Source organism: Papio anubis, chromosome 18 (assembly GCF_008728515.1).
Source record: "Papio anubis isolate 15944 chromosome 18, Panubis1.0, whole genome shotgun sequence".
NCBI lineage: Eukaryota > Metazoa > Chordata > Mammalia > Primates > Cercopithecidae > Papio > Papio anubis.
In genome coordinates, this window is record NC_044993.1 from 58250701 (window position 1) to 58273417 (window position 22717).

The following is a 22717-nucleotide window of genomic DNA, read 5'->3' on the forward strand; positions in this document are numbered from 1 at the left end:
GTTTTTATGAATAAAGTTTTACTGGAACACAGCCATGCTCATTCATTTGTGCACTATGACTGCGCCCACAAGGCAACACTGGAGTCAAGTGGCCGAGAGGCCATGTGGCCCGCAAAGCTGAAACTACCCCAGCCCTTAAGAACAAGGTTGCAGATCGCTGTCCCAGATCTTCTCACAGCTGACTCCCTTTCATTGTTCAGGTCTCAGCTAAAATGTCACCTCCTCAGAGGTGACTCAAGCAAAACTCAAAACCCCCAAGATCCTGGCACTACGGCTGCATCATGACTTCTGTGATCCCCGGCACTGATGCCTGCGGAGGCAGCTTTCTCCACACAAAATGCTAAAATTTCTATTTTATGACTGTGTTGGTATAAATAGAAACAAGGTTGGATTACATTCTTTTTTTTCTTTTTTGAGATGGAGTCTCACTCTGTCGCCCAGGCTGGAGTGCTGTGGCACAATCTCAGTTCACTGCAACCTCCACTTCCCAGGTTCAAGCAATTCTCCTTCCTCAGCATCCCAAGTACCTGGGATTATAGGCACGCACCACCTCACTCGGTTAATTTTTGTATTTTTAATGGTGACAGGGTCTCACCATGTTGGCCAGACTGGTCTCAAACTGTCGACCTCAGGTGATCTGCCCGCCTCGGCCTCCCAAATTGCTGGGATTACAGGCGTGAGCCATCGCACCTGGCCTGCTTCTTTTTAAAAAATAAAACCTTTTTTGTGGGCCCCAGGCACTGGGCCTGCAGTGCTCGATGTAAACAATGGCCTGCCTGGCACCTGCTATCCCGTCTCCTCGGCAAGCGTCCTTCCCAGCACTTGCTGCCCTCTGGAATCCTGTTGGTTTGTTGCTCTGCCTATTTTGTCTCCTCTATCTAATAAGCTACTTGGTCCTAGAGGCAGGGACCTTGTCTGATAGCAGCCTACAGAGTCCCCAGTGTCTGGGAACATGGCAGGTGCGCTATGCAGATACAATGACAGAATGAATGACTGGATGATGTCAGAAATACCTGGTACCACTGGGCACAGTGGTTCATGCCTGTAATCCCAGCACTTTGGGAGGCTGAAGCAGGCAGATTGCCTGAGGTCAGGAGTTCAAGACCAGCCTGGCCAACATGGCGAAACCCTGTCACTACTAAAAATACAAAAATTAGACAGGCGTGGTGGCACATGCCTGTAGTCCCAGCTATTCAGGAGGCTGAGGCAGGAGAACTGCTTGAACCCCAGAGGTGGAGGTTGCAGTGAGCCAAGATCGCACCACCGTACTCCAGCATGGGAGACGGAGTGAGATTCTGTCTCAAAAAAAAAAAAAAGAAATACCTGGTACCATCCAGGATGAAGAGAGGATCCACCCACTGGGGCTGTCACTAGGGATAAGGACAGTGTTGAATGAATGAATGAATGAGCCAGTGAGTAAGGCAAACTCTCAAAGCCTAGAGGCCACTGTGCCAGGGGCATCACCTTGTGTAGTCCATGATGGTGTTGAGCCGGTGGGCGATGGTGAGAACGGTACAGTCCTCAAACTGTGTCCGGATGGTGGACTGGATGAGGTCGTCCGTTTCCAGGTCCACAGCTGCTGTGGCCTCATCCAACACAAGGATCTTCGTCTTCCTCAGCAGGGCCCGGGCCAGGCACACAAGCTGGCGCTGCCCAACACTTGATCAAAAGAAAAAGACCACGAGACAGTGTTAGATCAAACCACCCCTGACTCTGAACCTAGGCCCAGGCTGGGAGATGTGAAAGGAGACACTCGATGTTGCTCGACCAGGAAACCACGTCCACTCCCAACATCTGTGTCTGCAGCAGACATTACTAATCAATCAGAGCACATCTCCTATTCAGCAAGATGTAGGTTCAGAATCATTCTCAAAACAGTGGCTCACACCTACAATCCCGCACTTTGGGAGGCCGAGGTGGCAGGATAGCCTGAAGCCAGGAATTTGAGACCAGCCTGGGCAACAAAGCAAGACCCCCATCTCTCCCAAAAACAAAAATAAACAAATAAGCTGGGTGCAGTGGCATGCTCCTATAGTCCCAGTTACTCGGGAGACTGAGGCAGGACTGTTCGAGTCCAGAAGTAAGAGGCTGAGATCAATCCACTGTACTCCAGCCTAGGCAAGAAAAAAAAGTCGGGCACAGTGGCTCACACCTATAATCCCAGCACATTGTGAGGCTAAGGCGGGCGGATCACTTAACACCAGGAGTTCGAGACAGCCTGGCCAATGTGGTGGTACTCCATCTCACTAAAAATGCAAAAATTAACTGGGCATGGTGGCAGGCACCTGTCATCCCAGCTACTTGAGAGGCAGAGGCAGGACAACTGCTTGAGCGTGGGGGCGGAGGTTGCACCACTGCACTCCAGCCTGGGTGACACAGTGAGACTCCCTGTCTCAGAAAAAAAAAAAAAAAAAAAAAGGGCTAATATCCATGCATCCCTATCCACCTGTGGGGCCATGACAGGTGGCTCTGGACTCAGACATGTACCTTGCTTTGGCCAATGGGACACTGGCAAACATAACACCAGCCAAAAGAATACTGTGAGATGCACATGGGTGCTTCCACGCTCTTGTGCCCCTGCCATGGCCATGACATGCCAAACTGGTCTGCTGGAGAATGAGGGATGCGCCGAGTATACCCTTCTTGCCCCACCTGAGGCCAACAGCCAGCTGACCCCCAGACATGCATGTGAGCCCAGCCAAGATCAGCAGAGTCACCCGGCTGACTGCCCTCGTTTGGGAGCAATGATCATTGCTTTATACTCCAATGTGACTGAGGCTTTATGGTTGGTTGTCATGGAGACGGATAACAGAACCAGAAGCAGGTACTAACAAACACCACCAGAGCGGGACCCCAGAGGTTCCGCTGGTGTGCCAGGCATTAATGCTTCAGTCGCCAGGTCATGGACAGAGCTCCAGGATCCTGGTAGCAGGACCAAGACAGCTGGGGTAGTGCATGGGGACTTGAGGGCTCAGAGCAATGCCAGTGACCAGCTGGTACAGAAGCCTTTCCAGAGCTTAACAACTGACAGCCACTCTCAACTGCATGGAGCGGGTGGGAAATGTACTGGCCATCCTGGTTATTCTACCTCATGGTACAAAGAGCCTGGATTAAGACCCATTTCACAGATGCAGAAACTGAGGCTCCAAGAGGTGAAGGGACAAATGGTTTATCTGCGGCACAACTGGGATTCAAATCCAGGTCTGACACAGACCTGGACAGAATCTTCAAACACCCCTACCGAGGTGGCACCTAGGACACCTTATCTGGCGTCTCCCCATTCACCCCCGCCTACCTGAGGTTCTCCCCGCCTTCTGCACACTCGTGGTCCAGCTTGTCGGGAAGGGCTGACACGAACCCCTTCAGGTGGGCCAGCTCCAGGGACGTCCAGACTTCTTCGTCCGAGTACTGGCTGAACGGGTCCAGGTTCATGCGGAGGGAACCCGAAAACAACACAGGGTCCTGTTCAGAGAGAAGAGAGTGGACAGCACGTGATGCCTATGTCACGCTGACATGCATGGAGACGAGGTGAGGCCGAAGGACCTCTGGCCAGGACTGCTGAAGGTGGGCTGTCAGAGCTCCTTGGAATCACTATTTCTGCAGATGCTAATAATGGAGAAAAAGGCCAGGTACAGTGGTTCACACCTGTAATCCCAGCACTTTGGGAGGCTGAGGCGAGCAGATCACTTGAGGTCAGGAGTTCGAGACCAGCCTGACCAACAGGGCGAAACCCTGTCTCTACTAAAAATACAAAAATCAGCTGGGCATGGTGGCGCACACCTGCAGTCCCAGCTACTCGGGAGGCTGAGGCAAGAGAGTCACTTGAACTTGGGAGACGGAGGTTACAGTGAGCCAAGATCATGCCACTGCACTCCAGCCTGGGTGACAGAGCGAGACTCTGTCTCAAAACAAAAAAAAAATTCCTTAATGAAGGAAAAATTTAAAAAGTCTGGAAAATCTGAGTTTGGTAGAATAAAAGATTTCCTTTCCATACAACTTCCTAGAGCCTTCAATATGGCAAGTGGGTTGAGAACCTCCCAAAATGAGATACAGCACAGGTGATTCCTAACATAAAGTCCCGTGGATTCTCCCGTCCTCCAACTCCAGAAGAGAATCTTGTAAGAAACATTAGGGAAGATTACACTAAAAGGCAACATATTAAGAAATCCACCTGCAGGGACTGGTCTAGAAAATTCTTATTTCAGCCAGGCATGTTGGCTCATCCCAGCACTATGGGAGGCCGAGGCAGGCATATCACTTGAGGTCAGGAGATTGAGACCAGCCTAGGTAACACGGTAAAACCTCGTCTCTACCAAAAATACAAAAACTAGCCAGGCATGGTGGTGTGCACCTGTAATCCCAGCTACTTGGGAGGCTGAGGCGGGAGAATCGCTTGAACCCAGGAGGTGGAGGTTGCAGTAAGCTGAGATCATGCCACAGAACTGGGTGACACAGTGAGACTCTGTCTCAATTAAAAAAAAAAAAAAGAAAAAGAAAATCCTTATTTCTCACCAAATACTGCATGTTCTGACTTATAAGTGGGAGCTAAACTCTGGGTATTCATGGATGTAAAGATGGAAATGATAGACACCAGAGCCTCCAAAAGTGGGGACAGATGGAGGAGGGTAATGGTTCAGAAACTCTCTCTCAGGTACTTTATTCAATATTTGGGTGATGAGATCCGCAGAAGCCCAAGCGTCAGCATCACACAGTATACCCATGTAACAAGCCTGCAGGTGCACCCCGTGAATCTAAAATTAAAAAGTCTTATTTCTTGTCTAGCTCGTGGAAGGGTTAGAGATTCTCAGTCTGACTCTGGCAGCAGAGAGAGAAGATGGTGTCTTTTTGGATTTTTCTAGACGCTCCGAAACTACCCCTTGCGGGGACGGGAAGTTGGGGCTGATAGTTAATTCCCACATTGTTAATCGTATGCTAACAGGAAATTCAGGGAAACAGTGGCATAGCCTAACTTTAATAAAAACAACGAAGGCCAGGCACAGTGGCTCACGCCTGTAATCCCAGCACTTTCAGAGGCCAAGGTGGGTGGATCATTGGAGCCCAGAAATTTAAGAGCAGCCTGGTCAACAAGGTGAAACCACATCTCCACAAAAAATACAAAAAAAAAATGTAGCTGGGTGTAGTGGCGTGTGCCTGTAGTCCTAGCTACTGAGGAGGCTGGGATGGGAGAATTGCTTGAGCCTGGGAGACGGAGGTTGCCGTGAGCTGAGATTGCGCCAGTGCACTCCAGCCTGGGCAACAGAGCGAGACCCTGTTTCAGAAAAAACAAAACAAAACCAAAAAACGACAAAGTAGGGCCAAATGTATGTTTGCTCCCAAAATATGCATACATCACTGTTAGTGCCATCAGCCCTGGCTCACTGCCTGGGCCACACCCAGAGCCCACCTGGGGGATGATGGTGATCTTGAAACGGAGGTCATGCAGGCCAATCCTGGCGATGTTGATGCCATCGATGATGATCTCTCCTTCGGCAGACTCGTTGATCCGAAATAAGCCCAGCGTCAGGGATGACTTCCCAGCGCCCGTCCGTCCCACGATGCCGACCTGCAGGACAGAAGGGTGCAGGTGTGGTGGGAATGCTGGCATCCGGACTTGTCCCTGCCCCACAGTGCCCTCATCTCGGCCCCACCTCAGGCATCAGTCATGTGGTCGAGCCAACTCCACAGCCCTCTCCCTCGCCTGCTGCCCAGAGACACTCCTTTAAGGGTGTTTCGGTCGAAGGTCAAGAAGGACTCTCTTCCCTTTGCCAGGCTCCCAAAAGGAATGACTCAGCTTTTTATAAGTTACTAGAGACCTCAAAAAGATACAGAAGAGGCAGAAGGAATTTCCAACAAAGCCCTATTTGTTTCAACGCAAGTTAACTATTAAGTAATAATCAGGCATTTCCTCATTTCCCCACGCTGTTTTCCACACCTCTGATGGTGAGTTTCCCATCATGAGCTGTTGAAATATCTGCAAGATTCAGGCAGACCTTCTGGCCCTTTGCTATGACCTGGTCTCCGTGCATCCTCTCTTGAAGGAACTAGGTTCTCTGGCCAATGGTCAATGACTGACGCTCCTGATCTCCAAATCTCCCCGTCCCGCTGGGCTCCTGAGAGGCAGGCTTCCTCTACCCTCCTACAGGGGCGTCACAGAGCAGCATGCGTGCTAAAATTCTCATGACGTGAGATAAGTCATAAAGACTCAATAAGGGCTGGGGTGTGCTGGCTCGTGCCTATAGTCCCAGCACTTTGGGAGGCCGATGCGGGTGGATCACAGAAGGTCAGGAGTTCGAGACCAGCCTGGCCAACATGGTGAAACCCCATCTCTACTAAAAATACAAAAATTAGCTGGGCATGCTGGCAGGCACTTGTAGTCCCAGATACTCAGGAGACTGAGACAGGAGAATCACTTGAACCTGGGGGACGGAGGCTGCAGTGAGCCGAGATAGCACCACTGGACTCCAGCCTGGGTGACAGAGTGAGACCCTGTCTCAAAACAAAACAAAATAAAAAAAAACAAAGACAGCAAGAACATCACCCACTCTGCTCTTCTCGGTAACTCAGACAGAAATTATCTGCCGGGAACAGAATGTTCTGAGCTTTGTGGGAGGGACGTAAGAACAGTCCAACAAGTCCCTATGTTCAGAGGTGAAAGCAGCCTTCTTCCCCAGCAAACGGCCAGGAATACTCTCAGAGCGATTGCAGAGGACAGCCTAAGGGTCTCGCTCAGGTCAGGAACCTCTTCCAAGAAAAGCTCAGAACCAAGAGAAGGTTCCAAAAATCTGACGAGTTCTCACTTCCCTTAAGGCATCCCCTAGAAGGGATGGTGACCCCTTATTCTAGAGATCACAGATTCTGATGTCTTGGAGGGGCCAAGTAGGCACTGAATGGGACAGGGAGGGACTGGGGTGAACCAGGAGGCTCACAGGCTGTCTATAAAGAGCCAGGCCCAATGTTGCCAGATGTTCTCATCTTCCAAAAAAAGCAGAAAATAAATTTTTATATTAAGTGTTCCAGATTTTTTAGTATTTGCAACTTATTCAAATTCCTTCCAGGCTGGGCTCGGTGGCTCACACCTGTAATCCCAGCACTTGGGGAGGCCAAGGCGGGTGGATCACTTGAGGTCAGGAGTTCAAGACCAGCCTGGCCAACGTGGCAAACCCCATCTCTACTAATAATAGAAAAATCAGCCAGGCGTGGTGGCGCATGCCTGCAATCCCAGCTACTCGGGAGGCTGAGGCAGGAGAATCACTTGAACCCGGGAGGCAGAAGTTGCAGTGAGCCAAGATTGGGCCCCTGCACTGTGGCCTGGGCAACAGAGTAAGACTCTATCTCAAAAAGCAAACAAACAAACAAACAAACAAAATTCTTCCAGGGGCCAGGAATGGTGGCTGATTCCTGTAATCCCAGCACTTTGGGAAGCTGAGGCGGGCAGATCGGTCGAGCTCACGAGTTCCAGACCAGCCTGGGCAACATAGTAAGATCCCCATCTCTACAAAAAAATACAAAACTAGCCAGGCGTAGCAGCACACACCTGCAGTCCCAACCGCTCGCAGTCCCCCGACTTGGGAGGCTGTGGTTGCAGTGGGCTGAGATCACACCACCACACGCTAGCCTGGGCGACAGAGCAAGACCCTGTCTCAAAAAAAATAAATAAATAAAAAATCTTCCAAAACGTATCTGTGGGGCTCATTTGGTCTTTGGGCTGTCAGTTCGCCTAAAAGCCTTCACTTCTACAAGTTGGATGCGCTCTGAACAGCTTTTACTGCCACGCTCCACTCGCATCCCCTGGAAAAGCCATTCAAGCGGAGGTGTGGAGCCGTGAGTGGCTGCGGAGCCGCCACAGCTTGATTCATCTGCCCGGTGGCACCCTGTGCCCGACTGGGGATGGGTGGAGGAATGGGGCCATGTGTACCCACCTTTTCTCCCCCATTGATGGTGACATTGATGTGCCTGAGAACGAAGTCCAGGTCCTCTCGGTACCGCAGGCAGTAGTTCCGGAATTCCACTCGGCCCACCTGGGGCCAGTTGCTGGGCGGAGCTGTCTCCTGGATTTGCCAAGGCGCCTTCGATCGCGGCAGAGGGAGACAGTAAGGAATTCCCAGTCCATCCTGGAAAGCCGTGACTCCCCCGACCTCCCCTCTCACTCACTCTGCCGCAGACCTCAGCACTGGGGGGCTGCCCTTCCTGGAACGTTCTTCCCCAAAAGACCCCCTTGCATCCTGTGGATCTCTGGTCGATGTAGAGCGCCCTCCCAGCCCTGTGTCCCTCTGTCCCTTCCCGCGCTGCCTTCTCCTTCAGGGCACTCCCTGTCCCCAGCCCTCTCGGGGCTCGTACGCTTGAGTGTACACTGTCTCCCACGCCCACTGCACCAGCCACTCCATGAGGACAGGCTCTAATTGCTCACTGCTGTATCCCAGGGCTCAGAGTACATAGTAGGTGTTCAATAAATACGAACATAAACAAGAAGAGTGACACAGCTGCTGACATAGAAAGTGAACCAGTGGCAGAAGGCACAGAAACTGAGGGGACATAATCATCGCTCAGTAGGACAGAGACACCCTTCTGTAATGCTGGCATCTCTCTGTGATACATAATGGCTGACTGGACCACAGTAGTTCATTTTTGTCTGCCAGAATTAACCTGATGTTCATGTTCACCTTTCTCTTAAAATAGCTGAACAACTGACTTCTACAGACATTGCTTTTTTTTTTTTTTTTTTTTTTTTTGAGATGGCGTCTCGTTCTGTCTCCCAGGCTGGAGTGCAATGGCATGATCTCAGCTCACTGCAACCTCTACCTCCCAGGTTCAAATGATTCTCCTGCTTCAGCCTCCTGAGTAGCTGGGACTACAGGCGCCCGCCACCATTTGGTAGAGACATGGTTTCACCATGTTGGCCAGGCTGGTCTCTAACTCCCGACCTCAGGTGATCCGCCCACCTCCACCTCCCAAAGTGCTGGGATTACAGGCATGAGCCACCATGCCCAGTCACACACAATGTTCTTAATATGAACATGATAGGTAAACTTTAAAAGAATTTTTCTGATAAAATAGAAATGTTGCCCCCAGATTCTTTTAACGTCAAGGAAATGGATAACAGCTTGTCAGAGACTTCCTATGGAAGAAAGAATTTTTTAGATAGCTATCATTAGGTTGGATAAGGTAATAGATATTTTTCAAAAGAGCAAGTAGAGGTATATCTTATCCGTATCTTTAGGCTGATGTAGAATTTTAAGGTTTAGACAACAGGGTGACATTTTACGCACAGACTGGCTCTAGGTATTTGTGGAGCACAATACAGAGATTTTAAAAAGTGATTTTGTAAAATCTACACTATGGTCTCTGTTTCTCTAAAGTAAATGTTTGTGATTTGCTCCTCACACTGCAGTGAGTAAAAAAGAAACAAGAGGGAGGCCGAGGCGGGCGGATCACAAGGTCAGGAGATTGAGACCATCCTGGCTAACTCGGTGAAACCCCGTCTCTACTAGAAATACAAAAAATTAGCCGGGCGTAGTGGCGGGCACCTGTAGTCCCAGCTGCTCAGGAGGCTGAGGCAGGAGAATGGCGGGAACCCGGGAGGCGGAGCTTGCAGCGAGCCGAGATCGCGCCACTGCACTCCAGCCTGGGCGACAGAGCGGGACTCCGTCTCAAAAAAAAGAAACAAGAACACAATAACATAAATATTGATGTTATGTTTCAATGTTGGGTAAATTTTTTTAGATGCCAATAAAGCTTATTTTTTGATACAATTTTTTAAAATAAATATTTATAAACAAACGGAGTCAATAAAATGAGTGGTCTTCTCCAGACAGGCATGAGAATGACAGTGAGTGACCCTGGCTGCCCCCCCGGCAGGAAGGCAAGGATAAAAGCAGCAGCTGTATCACAGTGCCCCATCCAGTCCTCACAGCAATCCCATGTGGGGGATCCTTTTACTATCCCCCGTTTACACACAAGAAGACTGAGGCACAGAGAGGGGCGGTGACTTGCCCAGGGACACACCACCCTCTTTCTGAAAAGTAGTTCAATTCAGCATTTCCTGCGGCCCACGGCGGGATGTGGCCTGGGCCGGGTTCAGTGGTTTTAGCCTCAGGGTGTGCACATTCCTCCAGGGCACACACAGGTGCTGAACCAGGCTGCAGAGCATATGGCCAAGCTCAGGGGCACAGCAGAGAGCACATCACAAGAAAACGCCGGGTACCTGTTAGGCACGACACGCAGCCCTTTTGTGGATCTGCTATAAAATAACGGCGTGGCCAGGCACGGTGGCTCACACCTGTAATTCCAGCACTTAGGGAGGCTGAGGCGGGCAGATCACTTGAGGTCAGGGGTTTGAGACCAGCCTGACCAACACGGTGAAACCCTGGCTCTACTAAAAATACACAAATTAGCTGGGCCTGATGGGTGGGAGCCTGTAATCTCAGCTACTCGGGAGGCTGAGGCAGGAGGATAACTAGAACCTGGGAGGCAGAGGTTGCAGTGAGCCAAAGTGCTGGGATTACAGGCCTGAGCCACTGCGCGCGGCCAAAAAGTGTTACTGAGCACTTTCAATGCAACTAATGCAAGTTGCTCTGCTCAGCACTTGAGACCCATGATCTCATCTGGGCCTCACAGCAGCCCTTAGAGGCAGTGACTATTATTAAACGCAGATGCAAAGGTGCCTCATGGTTAAAGAAAAGGTGTCACAGGATAACAGGTAGATCTCACTTATGTTAAAAGAAAAAGAAACAAGCAAACAAACGTGTGGGGGTATGTGGGAATCCACACCGGAAAGTTCTGGGGGAAATGCACCTGAATGCTAATGGAGCCTTTCTCTGGGAAGGAAAGGAACCGGGCAAACAGGAACAAACTTTCTTTTTTTTTTTTTTTGAGACGGAGTCTCGCTCTGTCGCCCAAGCTGGAGTGCAGTGGCGCGATCCTGGCTCACTGCAAGCTCCACCTCCTGGGTTCCTGCCATTCTCCTGCCTCAGCCTCCCAAGTAGCTAGAACTACAGGCGCCCGCCACCGCGCCCGGCTCATTTTTTGTATTTTTAGTAGAGATGGGGTTTCACCATGGTCTCGATCTCCTGACCTTGTGATCCGCCCGCCTCGGCCTCCCAAAGTGCTGGGATTACAGGCGTGAGCCACCGCGCCCGGCCTTTTTCTTTTTTTAAGACCGAGTTTTGCTCTTGTTGCCCAGGCTGGAGTGCAATGGCGTGATCTCAGCTCACTGCAACCTCTGCCTCCCGGGTCCCAGTTCAAGCAATTCTCCTGCCTCAGCCTGCTGAGTAGCTGGGATTACAGGCATGTGCCACCACACCCAGAAAATTTATTTATTTATATTTAGTAGAGACAGGGTTTCACCATGTTGGCCAGGCTGGTCTCGAACTCCTGACCTTGTGATCCGCCCGCCTCAGCCTCCCAAAGTGCTAGGATTACAGGCATGAGCCACCGTGCCTGGCAACAGGAACCAACTTTCATTCTCTGCCATAAACTTATTTTTTTGGGTTTTTTTTTTTTTGAGACAGTCTTGCTCTGTCACCCAGGCTGGAGTGTAATGATATGACCTCAGCTCACTGCAACCTCCACCTCCTGGGTTCCAGCGATCCTCCCACCTCAGCCTCCCAAGTAGCTGGGATTACAGGCACCCACCACCATGCCCGGCTAATTTTTGTATTTTTAGTACAGACGGGATTCACCATGTTGGCCAGACTGGTCTCAAACTCCTGGCTTCAAGTGACCAACCCACCTTGGCCTCTCAAAGTGCTGGGATTACAGGTGTGGGCCACTGTGTCCAGCCCTGTATTGATTTTTTCTTTTTTAAAATAACAAGCATATCTCTATTTTATAATTTATGTACATAATTGAAGGGGAGATGCTATAACAACACAGTGAGGGGAATGGAGAGAAGTATGTGGAGCTTTCTATCTGTATATAAAAATACATGTAAATACAGAATAGTGGTAGGACTAATGAGGACGATTACTTTCTCTTGGGTTTGTCAAACACAGTCCTTCTAAAAATATAAAAGTCAGTCAAAAGTAAAATGCTTTTGAAAACTGAACTCAGGCCGAGCGTGGTGGCTGACACCTGTGATCCCAGCACTTTGGGAGGCTGAGGCGGGTGGATCACGAGGTCAAGAGTCCGACACCAGCCGGGCCAACAGGGTGAAATCCCATCTCTACTAAAAATACAAAAATTGCCTGTAATCCCAGCTACTCAGGAGGCTGAGAATCGCTTGAACCCAGGAGGTGGAGGTTGCAGTTAGCTGAGATCATGACACTGCACTCCAGCCTGGGGCCAGACTCAGTATCAAACAAACAAACAAACAAAACTGAATTCAATCAAACTGCATGCTTTAACTAGGTGAATTGCGCGGCATGTGAAATTCACGTATCAATGAGGCTATTATAAAAACTAATGAAATAAGTTAGCTGGGCGGGATGGCAGGTGCTTGTAATCCCAGCTACTTGGGAGGCTGAGGCAGGAGAATCACTTGAACCCAGGAGGTGGAAGTTGCAGTGAGCCGAGATCGTGCCACTGCATTCCAGCCTGGGCAAAAAAAGCAAAATTCCATCCAAAAAAAAAAAGCCAAACCAAACCTAACGAAATGCCCTGTAAATGAATTAAATAAATTTAGTGTCAAGTTGGAAGCTGCCGGTGTAATGCACCCTTGGTTCCTCACGGGGGCACTCACGCCATTCTTACAATGCTCACCCGTGACACGGGACCGGTTCACCCAGTTAGAATGTTAAAGGAGTGGGTTGAGGTCACCTCTGTGAATTCCTCAGGAGGACAGACCTTGCGGAGGCCTTGGTCTCACTCCCAAGGGGCATCTCCTCAGGAGACAGTGTAGCATGACCCCCATGGCACTGGACAGGGTCTCCGAGAAGGCACAGGCTTAATGCCTAGGTCTGCCATTTACCAGCCATGTGATCTTGGGCAAATAACTTCACCTTTTTGTCTCAGTTTCCTCACCTGTAAAATTGGGGTAGTAATAGCACCTAAATCATAGGGCTGGGCCAAGCACGGTGGCTCTCGCTTGTAATCCCAGCACTTTGGGAGGCCAAGGCAGGAAGATCACTTGAGCTCAGGAGATCGAGACCGGTCTGGGCAACATGGCAAAACCCCATCTCCACTAAAAATACAAACATCAGCGGGCGTGATGGCATGCGCCTGTGGTACCAGACACTCAGGAGGAGAATCACTTGAGCCTGGGAGGCAGCGAGTGAGATCGCGCCACACTCTAACCTGGGCAAGCGTGAGACCGTTTCTCAGAAATCAATCACAGGGCAGGATAAAGATTGAGCGTATTACTCTGTGTTAAACGTTTAGGTCTGGCTCTGACATTCTACAAGGCACTACGTGTGTCCCTGTTATCATTACTGGTGGGGGTGGGGGTGTCGCCAGACATTACTGTGATTATCACTGCTGTTCCTACTCGTGCTGGTGCTCAGGGCCTAAGAAGGCAGTTATTAAGGGCAACGCGACATCAAAGACTGGAGGCACAGGTCCTGGTCCCAGCTGTTCTACCAAGCCATGTGGGACCTTGGATCAGCCCTAGTGCCTCCCCAGGTTCCCTGTTTCTCCATCTATAAAAAGGGGGCTGTGGTTAAATAACTGCTAGGTTTTCCAAACTTTGGTCAGTTCTCGGCTACATCATTTGTGTAGTATGCATGGACTCATTCTCTTGTTGTTTTAATATGCTTAATCAAGTCACTTAGGCTTCATTCCTCAGCTTACTTAAGAGGAACATTTATTACAATCACAAATGGTAAAGTAGTAGTATTTTCCGTAACAGGAGTCCCCCATACAAATACACAATAGGGCAGGTGCAGTGGCTCAAGCCTGTAATCCCAGCACTTTGGGAGGCTGAGGCAGGTGGATCATCTGAGGTCAAGAGTTTGAGACCAGCCTGGCCAACTTAGTGAAACGCCATCTCTACTAAAAATACAAAAATTAGCCAGGCATGATGGCAGGCACCTGTAATCCCAGCTATTCCGGAGGCTGAGGCAGGAGAATTACTTGAACCTGGCAGGCGGAGGTTGCAGTGAGCCGAGATCACACCTCTGTACTCCAGCCTGGGCAACAGTGAGACTCCATCTCACATACAAAAAAACCAAATACATAACAAACAACAGAAGGTTATTTTTGATAGAGGCCGTCCTGTTGAGGCTCTAAGTGCAAAGGCTGCTGTTTATCTGTTGAAGGGAGATCATCTCAATTGCTAAGGTGTTAAAGACCTGCCAGCACCAGACCAAGACTTTCTTTGTGATACTGTTCAAAGTTATGAACAAGAACTAGAGGGGGACCTTCTTCACAATGTGAATACCTTCTGAATGCCCTGATAGCATCCCACAGTCTCGTATATGGATACCCCAAATCTTGGGGAAAGCCAGTAAATTATTTTCACCCTAACACTGAGCTCTAAGTAAGTGCTGCAAACAGACTGGACAAGCATAAGACGCACTTCTACCTGGTGGGGTATCCAGCTCACTCCCCTGCTCAGAGGCAGAGGTGCACAGGATAGGGCTCAGAGATCTCCTTGGGGTAAAGCTACACCAAAGACCTACAGGTCCGGCCAGGGGCCCTTGCCTACCTCCTTCTCGGTCTCTGAATACTCCTTGAGTCTCTCCACGGCCACGATGTTGGTTTCCATCTCAGATGACATCCGAACCAGCCAGTTCAAGTACGTGGTGACCTGCGAGTGGAAGAGTCACGTGGCATTTCTAGAGTGAGCAGGCATATTTTTCTTTTCTTTTTCCACTGAGATAACAGGAAACAAATTATTTTCAACAAGAATGAATTATCGGAGGCCGAGGCGGGCAGATCATCTGAGGTCAGGGGTTTGAGACCAGCCTGGCCAACATGGCGAAACCCCATCAGTTGCTACTAAAAATACAAAAATTAGCCAGCCGTGGTGACACACGCCTGTAACCCCAGCTATTTGGGGGGCTGAGGCAGGAGAGTCACTCGAACCCAGGAGGCAGAGGTTGCAGTGAGCCACGATCATGCCACTGCATTCCAGCCTGGGCAACAGAGTGAGACTCTGTCTCCAAAAAAAAAAAAAAAAAAGTTATGAATTATGAAACAGGTAAGAAAGGTACAGAAATTAACAAATCCAGCTATAGCCATCACCCAGGCCTGCCACATTGCTATCTCCTAAGCACATACCATGTTTCCAAAATAACTCATGGGTCACAAAAGTAATAAGAAACTGGAAAATATTTTTAACCAGGTGACAATATGAAAACACAATGTATCACCATTTGTGAGATGCAGCTAAAGCAGTTCTTAAAGGGAAATTCATAGTTTTAAAAGCATTCCCCTCATAGCTCGAAGTATCCTCTTGGACCACCAAGGAATCTCTGTGACTAATGGGGGAAATACTGGATTCATGTCAAATCCCTCTCCTGCTCTAGTTGGTCACCAGGCTCTCTACCCACTCCTGAAACTCCGTTCCTCTCCCCCATTGCTGTTGGAGTTGGAATCCAAAGGAAAGGACAACTGGCTCCCCCATTAACAGACTTTAATAATCCAGTTACGAGCATCCCCTCTTACCTGCAATGAGTAAGACACTGAGAGGCCCACCAAGCCAGCGCTAAGGCTGTGCCTGGAGATCACCGCGAACAGGGCAGCAAACAGAACGATGCAGTTGCCCACACACTCCAACCGCACGGCCAGCCACCTGCGCCAGGACACACAGGCAGACAAACAGGCGTGGAGTCAGCTTTACAGAGACTCGGCTTACAGCTCTTGGGGGCAGAAGGGGATTCTTTGCTAACTCAAGTAACTCCGCAATAGTTCCAGAGAGCCCTTCCTGGCACTGCTTTTTCAAAACATGCACAATGGGCGCAGAGGAGGGAGGGCCGAAAGGGCACGATGCCAGTAAACACTCATGAATCTGGCAAACCCATGGATTAAAACACAGCTCTACAGAGGCAATCTTCCCTGGAATCTGAAGCTTGCCTTTTTAAAAACCAACCTTTTTCTCATTGAAGTCTTTAAAACATATATATATAGGCCGGGCGCAGTGGCTAACGCCTGTAATCATCTCTCTCTCTCTCTCTTTGTGTGTGTGTGTATATATATGTATACGTATATACATATATACATACATATACACAGTGTATATATATATACACACATATACACATATATACACACACACACATATAATGCATTAATAACAACAACAAAAAAGACGTCCTAGAAATTCCTAAATACTAAGAAGACATCAACTATAAGAGATACCAGTGATTTAAAAATAACCATCATTATTTCTGGGCCTTTTGGCTAAAAACAAGTAGAAAATAACAGTCTCTTGCTACGAGACAGATCTGAGAGGGCGGTGGGTAACGAGCACGAGTAAACATCACTGTAACGTTCCCAAACCCAGACTCTTCTTCATTTCAAAATGTGAAAATACACTATTTTATCCTTTAAAATAGACACGGAAATCTTGTTTTCTGTCGTTTTGTTTTTTTTGAGATGGGGTCTTGCTCTGTCATCCAGGCTGGAGTGTGGATGACATGATCACAGCTCATTGCAGCCTCAACCTTCCAGGTTCAAGTGATCCCCCTGCCTCAGCCTGAGTAGCTGGGACTACAGGTCCACGCCACCACAGCTGGCTAATTTTTGTTTTCTTTTTTTCTTTTTTTTTTTTTTAGGGACAGGGTCTCCCTACAGTGCCCAGGCTGGTCTTGAACTCTTGGTCTCAAGCGACCCTCCTGCCTTGGCCACCCAAAGTGCTGGGATTACAGATGTGAACACTGTGCCCGGTCATCTTATTTGTTTCAAGCTAGGTTACGTATGGTATCAGGTAGCATCAGAACTATTTTATTTTACTTTTTATTTTATTCTTCTCTTCTCTCCTATGCTATTCTATTATTTTTTGAGATGGAGTTTTGCTCTTGTTGCCCAGGCTGGAATGCAATGGCACAGACTTGGCTCACCGAAACCTCTGCCTCCTGGGTTCAAGTGATTCTTCTGCCTCAGCCTCCCAAGTAGTTGGGACTACAGGCACCCACCACCATGCCCAGCTAATTTTTTTGTATTTTTAATATAGACGGAGTTTTACCATGTTGACCAGGCTCGTCTCGAACTCCTGACTTCAGGTGATCCACCCGCCTTGGCCTCCCAAAGTGCTGGGATTACAGACGTGAGCCACCGCGCCTGGCCACCTTATTTGTTTAAAGCTAGGCTTCGTATGATATCATATAGCACTGTGACTATTACTTTAATGTTCTAATATAAAGCATTCTAGGAAGATGGGGTGTTGATCTTTTCTCCACTGCAGCCCTTATGAACCATGTGATTGATCCTTACTACTCCGGCAGACACAGCCAGATTATGACAAACTCCCTAAAAATTCTGCAAGGGAAGTCAAGGTCTCTAGTCATTCAGGGTTGGCGCACCCAGGTTTATACTTGGGATTAGAGGGCGTAAGATGGACTAATGGCTGTGGGACACCTCTGGGGTATTGTCACTTTGTCAGCAAAGTCTATCAGGATGCAAATGGGTAAGAGAGATGCTATTTTAGGGGTAAGTCAGACACTTCTCTAAATTCAGCAAATAATTAGCAAACTTCTGCCTCTTTTGGATTGATGCTATTATCTGTGATCCGCAAGCTGTCAATCTCCCACCCCCATCTCCTTCTTTTTGTTTTTCCAGAGACAGGATCTCATTCTGTTGCCCAGGCTGGAGTGCAGTGGTGCAATCATAGCTCAATGCATCTTTGAACTCCTGGGCTCAAACGATCCTCCAGCCTCAGCCTCTCGAGAAGCTAGGACTACAGGCACACACCACCATGACAGGCTACTTTTTTTTTTTTTTAGATGGGGTCTCGCTCTGTCGCCCAGGCTGGAGTGCGGTGGCCAGATCTCAGTTCACTGCAAGCTCTGCCTCCTGGGTTTATGCCATTCTCCTGCCTCAGCCTCCGGAGTAGCTGGGACTACAGGTGCCCGTGACCTCGCCCGGTTAGTTTTTTGTATTTTTTAGTAGAGACAGAGTTTCACCGGGTTAGCCAGGACGGTCTCGATCTCCTGACCTTGTGATCTGCCCGCCTCGGCCTCCCAAAGTGCTGGAATTACAGGCTTGAGCCACTGCGCCCGGCCCCCCTTTTTTTTTTTTTTTTTAAGACAGATGGGGGTCTTGCTATGTTGCCCAGGCTGGCCTGAATCTCTGGCCTTAAGGGATCCTCCTGCCTCAGCCTCCTAAAGTACTGAGATTATAGGCGTGAGCCATGACATCTGGCCCACAAGATGACAATCTCATATGGTTCAGTTTAGTATTAGTAAATTGCTTCTGACACACTTCACCCAGGGGTGCATGACCACCCCCAGACAGGAACAGCAGCATAAAGATTCTCAATAGCAGAGTCTGTCGCTGACAGTCTTGCGTCACTAGGATGACAGTTAATGGGAAGCACCTGCAGGGCTGACTCCAGAACAACTGTGTCCCTGCACTTAAATGCCCTGGGCACTACATGTCTACAGTGCTGCTGTCTGCCCTTAATGATTCATCAGTCCTCTGCGCTCATCAAGCCTCTCCACCCTTTCTGCAAAGGCCCAGGTTTGGCTTTGTACCCAGCTGAAGATACGAGGAAGAGACTGAGGCAAAGGCACAAGGTGCTAAGGCGGCCTCCTCCGCCTCCTGTGGGCCCACCATGCCCACCTGTTGGCCACGATGCTAGGGTAATAGGCCTTCTGGTTCGCGTCCACCTTCAGGTCACTCTGGTGAATGAAGCGCTCCTGCTCCTCGAAGGCTCGAATGACGCTGACCCCCAGCAAGGTCTCGTTGAAATGGGAATAGACTGGGGAGCGGCTGACGGACTCGAGGCGCTTCAGCTGCCGGGAGGAGGCCACGTAGAACCTCTGGAGTAGAGAACAGATGCGGGGAGTTGATGAAGGTTCCCTCATCCCATCCTCCCAGGGCACGGCTGTGCTGGACAAAGTCTAGACATCACCGAAACCTCCAGGAAGCAAAATGTTAGAGCCGGGCTGCTCTCACAGGGGTGCCCGTGCACCTGGTGAAGCACAGGGATAGCACCAATGACAAGGACGGTGACGATGAATAGCTCACGCTTATACAAAGACTACTGCTCCAGGCATAGTTCTAAGCATTTTTACAAACATCAGTTCATTCAATCCTCACAAAAAACCTACGAGGTGCTCATTCCTATAGATGATGAGTAAACTAAGGCACAAAGAAGCTAGTTAATCTCCTCCCCAAGGTGACGTGGCTAGCAAGGGGCAGAGCTGGGATTCAAACCCAGGACATCTGGACTGCAAAGGGCTAACCTCTACCCTGTACTGCCTCTCTGAAGCCTTCCACCTCTAGGGTTCTCTGGAACCAGCAGTGTGGTTTTGGGGATAGGCTTTGAGGTCAACGAGACCTCAGTTCAAATCCTGACTCAACTACTGACTGGCAATATAAACACAGCTAACACTTTATTTCTCTAAGCCTCAGTTTCCTCATCTGTAAAATGGGAACAACAAGGCTTGCTTGGCCAGGTGTGGTGGCTTATGCTTGTAATACCGGCACTTCAGGAGGCAGAGGCGGGACATCACTTGAGGTCAGGAGTTTGAGATCAGCCCAGGCACATGGCAAAACGCCATCTCTACAAAAACAAGAAATTATTAAAAAAAGAAAAAAACCCACAAGGCTTGCTTCACAGGGTCATTGTGAGGGTGACATGTAAGAATTACAGTCTTACATGTGATGTATATTTGCGTGGCTACATTATTTCATAAATCATCTAGAGATACATGATGTCACTAAGCACAGTGCCTGGTAATATTAGGTTGAACCGTAACAAATGGCTGTTTCTATAGATAAGAAGTGAATATTAGCAATCTCATAGAGTTTGACCTAACAGTAAGCACTCAGTCAGCTGGTGACTACTGTTATTAAGTGACAGAATTTCACCTGTTGATCACATCCCCTCAGGGGTGACTGTGTCCCTGCAATGGCCGGTTCCGGCACACTCAGCCCAGCTGAGATGCCCATGAAGATAAGGTCAATCTCGTCACCCTCCTCCTTCGATGGCCTCCCAGTGCTCTTAAGAGTTGCCAACCACGCTTCCCTCAACTCATCTTGTCCTGTAACTCTCCCCTTCCTTTCCTGTACACAGGCCGCCTGTCTCCACCACCATTCCTGTTCCATCCAGGCCATTCCTCATCACCCAGCAGATGGTAGCACAAATGTCACTTCCTAGGGAAGCCCTTCCCATCCTCCAACATGAGCACCATCTCCGGGCTTCAGTGTCCCAGCTCCTGGGCTACGATGATACGTTTCACAAGCAGCTCCACCCACCCTCGCCGGGAGATGCCTCATCTGCTCTGCCTGCCCCAACCTGGGCATTCAGCCAGTGCCAGGCACCAAGAGCCGCCTGCTAAGTCTCGTTAGATTCAGAACAAAAGCCAGCCACCCTCCGGAAGCTTTGTGGAGCTGTGGATCAGAGGTTGCACCAGCCATTTGAGGACACCGCACTCTCCTAGACTAGGTTTTCTCATCTATGCAAAAGGAACTGGTGAGCTCGGGGTTCCCGATTCCAAAAGGTGCCTACAATTGCTTATCGACAGCAGAGCTGGGAAAACTAATACAGGGTTGCTAGGAACTCAGCCTCCCTGCGTCCTGCCCTGCGCCAGGTGTACTGGGCTGCTTTGGGGCAGAGTCCAACAGAGAGCATCAACAGCAGCAGGTGGCTTTTACGAGGCCTCCTGCGGTTGGCAGCTTCTTTCTGGATGGCGGCACAAGCGTTAACTGGAACCACAGATGGAGAGTCTCCTGGGGGCCCAGAAGCTCTGTAAGTGAACCCAGGCACCACACAACCCCACGCAGTCTCAGAATAGCTGTTCCGCCAATTCCTGGAATGTGGATCAGATATAATTTCTTCTCCAGCTGTTCCCACCGCCTCCCATGAAATCCAGACCCCTCTGCACGGCTGAAGGCCCAGGTGGTTCTGCCCCATCTTACCCTGGACCACATCTCCTTCCTCTCTCATTGGCTTGCCTTCTGAACAGTCCAGATGCAAATCGCTCTGAAGGGTGTTACCTGTTCAATTTCCTCCACTTGCCGCTGCCTCTGAACCTTATTTACTGGAAAAATCTAACCTGAGATGAATATCTGTTCAGGAATGATCTGATTATTTTTTTAGTTTTTAAGACAGAGTCTCGCTGTGTCACCCAGGCTGGAGTGCAGTGGCATAATCTCGGCTCATTGCAACCTCTGCCTCCCAGGTTCAAGCAATTCTCCTGCCTCAGCCTCCTGAGTAGCTGGGAATGCAGGCGCCCACCACCGCACCTGGCTAATTTTTGTATTTTTAGTAGAGACGGAGTTTCACCATGTTGGCCAGGCTGGTCTCAAACTCCTGACCTCAGGTGATCCACCTGCCCTGCCGATCTGATGTTTTTTTGAGACAACTTGCTCTGTCACCAAGGCTGAAGTGCAGTGGCACAATGTCAGCTCACTGCAACCTTCACCTCCCAGGCTCAAGTGACCCTTCCACCTCAGCCTCTCAAGTAGGTGGGACTACAGGTGCATGCCACCACACCCAGCTAATTTTTGTATTTTTGGTAGACATCAGGTTTTCCCATTTTGCTCAGGCTGGTCTCGAACTCCTGCGCCCAAGCGATCCTCCCGCCTCGGCCTCCCAAAGTGCTGAGATGACAGGCATAAGCCACCTCACCCGACCAAACTTCATGTAAATGAAATCTCAAAGTACCTACTCTTTTGCGTCTGGCTTCTTTTGATCACTGTAATTATCTGTGAGATAAACCCAAATTGTTGTGTATTAGCATTCCATTCCTTTTTACTACTCGGCCATAGATTGTATAATTATATCACAATTTATTTCTCCACAGTCCTGTTAACGGACATTTGAGCTGTTTCCAGTTTGGGCCGATTATGAATCAAGATGCTGAGAACATTCTAAGCACTGCCTTTGCTTTTTTTTTTTTTTTTCCATTTTTCCATATACACTTAAGAATGAGACTGCCTGGTGAGAGGATAAATGTACGTTTAGCCAAAAGCCATCAAAAAATTTACTATCCTATAATCTTGACCCTTAAAAAGATGATGTTTTCATGTATCCACCTCCCTTCCAGTCCTGCCCACACACATTATACATTTTATCTCAGTGATGACAGCGCACATACAACTTGGTCCTTTGCTGAAATCATTTCCTTTGTTGTTGAAAAATAAAATCCTTGGTGCTCCAACAGCTGTGTCTTCTAATTATCCCTGCTCAAAGCCACATTGTTCCACTGTGTACCCCTGCTCAAAGCCACATCGCTCCATGGTGTCCCCAAGGTCCTGCTATTGGCAGACATTTAAGTTGCCCTCAACATTGCATTTGGCCTGTTTTGGAGTCTTCTTTTTGAGTCTTTCAGGAAATTTTCCAGCTGGCGTATGAACATAGATAACATTTTTAGTAAATGCAAAAAAAAAAAAAAAAAAAAAAGCTGGCACCAATTTCAAGGGGATATAATGAGACTCCGGGAACCGGACCTACTCTCTGATTCCATCACTGTTTGTTCTCATCAATCATTGGGCCACAGTGTAGTGGTGCGCAGGGGCCAGCTGACTGAACCAAGGCCCCCTGGATGCCACCTGAACAGCTGTGCAGCATGATTTGAAATATGCCATACCTCATGGTTTCTTACTCTTGTTTTGCTTTGCAGCTGGAATGCTCCCATCTAAACAACCCATCCCTACTGGCAACCATGCTGCAGTT

At 49.1% G+C, this 22717-nt stretch overlaps 1 protein-coding gene and 1 long non-coding RNA gene across 3 annotated transcripts in view; one reads left to right on the forward strand and one right to left on the reverse strand.

Moving 5' to 3' along the window:
- ABCC1 (ATP binding cassette subfamily C member 1) overlaps positions 1–22717 on the reverse strand; it is a 192735-nt gene that overhangs the window by 3033 nt on the left and 166985 nt on the right. For both annotated transcript variants that reach the window (XM_017953218.3, XM_021931786.2), the window contains 7 exons: positions 18655–18854; positions 15541–15667; positions 14579–14680; positions 7920–8066; positions 5405–5563; positions 3296–3462; positions 1465–1659 (listed from right to left, as the gene is read on the reverse strand). In XM_017953218.3, the coding sequence (XP_017808707.2) occupies positions 1465–1659; positions 3296–3462; positions 5405–5563; positions 7920–8066; positions 14579–14680; positions 15541–15667; positions 18655–18854 (1097 nt within the window). The remainder of the gene's footprint in view (positions 1–1464; positions 1660–3295; positions 3463–5404; positions 5564–7919; positions 8067–14578; positions 14681–15540; positions 15668–18654; positions 18855–22717) is intronic.
- On the forward strand, positions 3479–21964 carry LOC110742005. The gene is made up of 2 exons (XR_002519161.2): positions 3479–3564; positions 21846–21964. It is a non-coding gene; the product is annotated as an uncharacterized LOC110742005 (long non-coding RNA).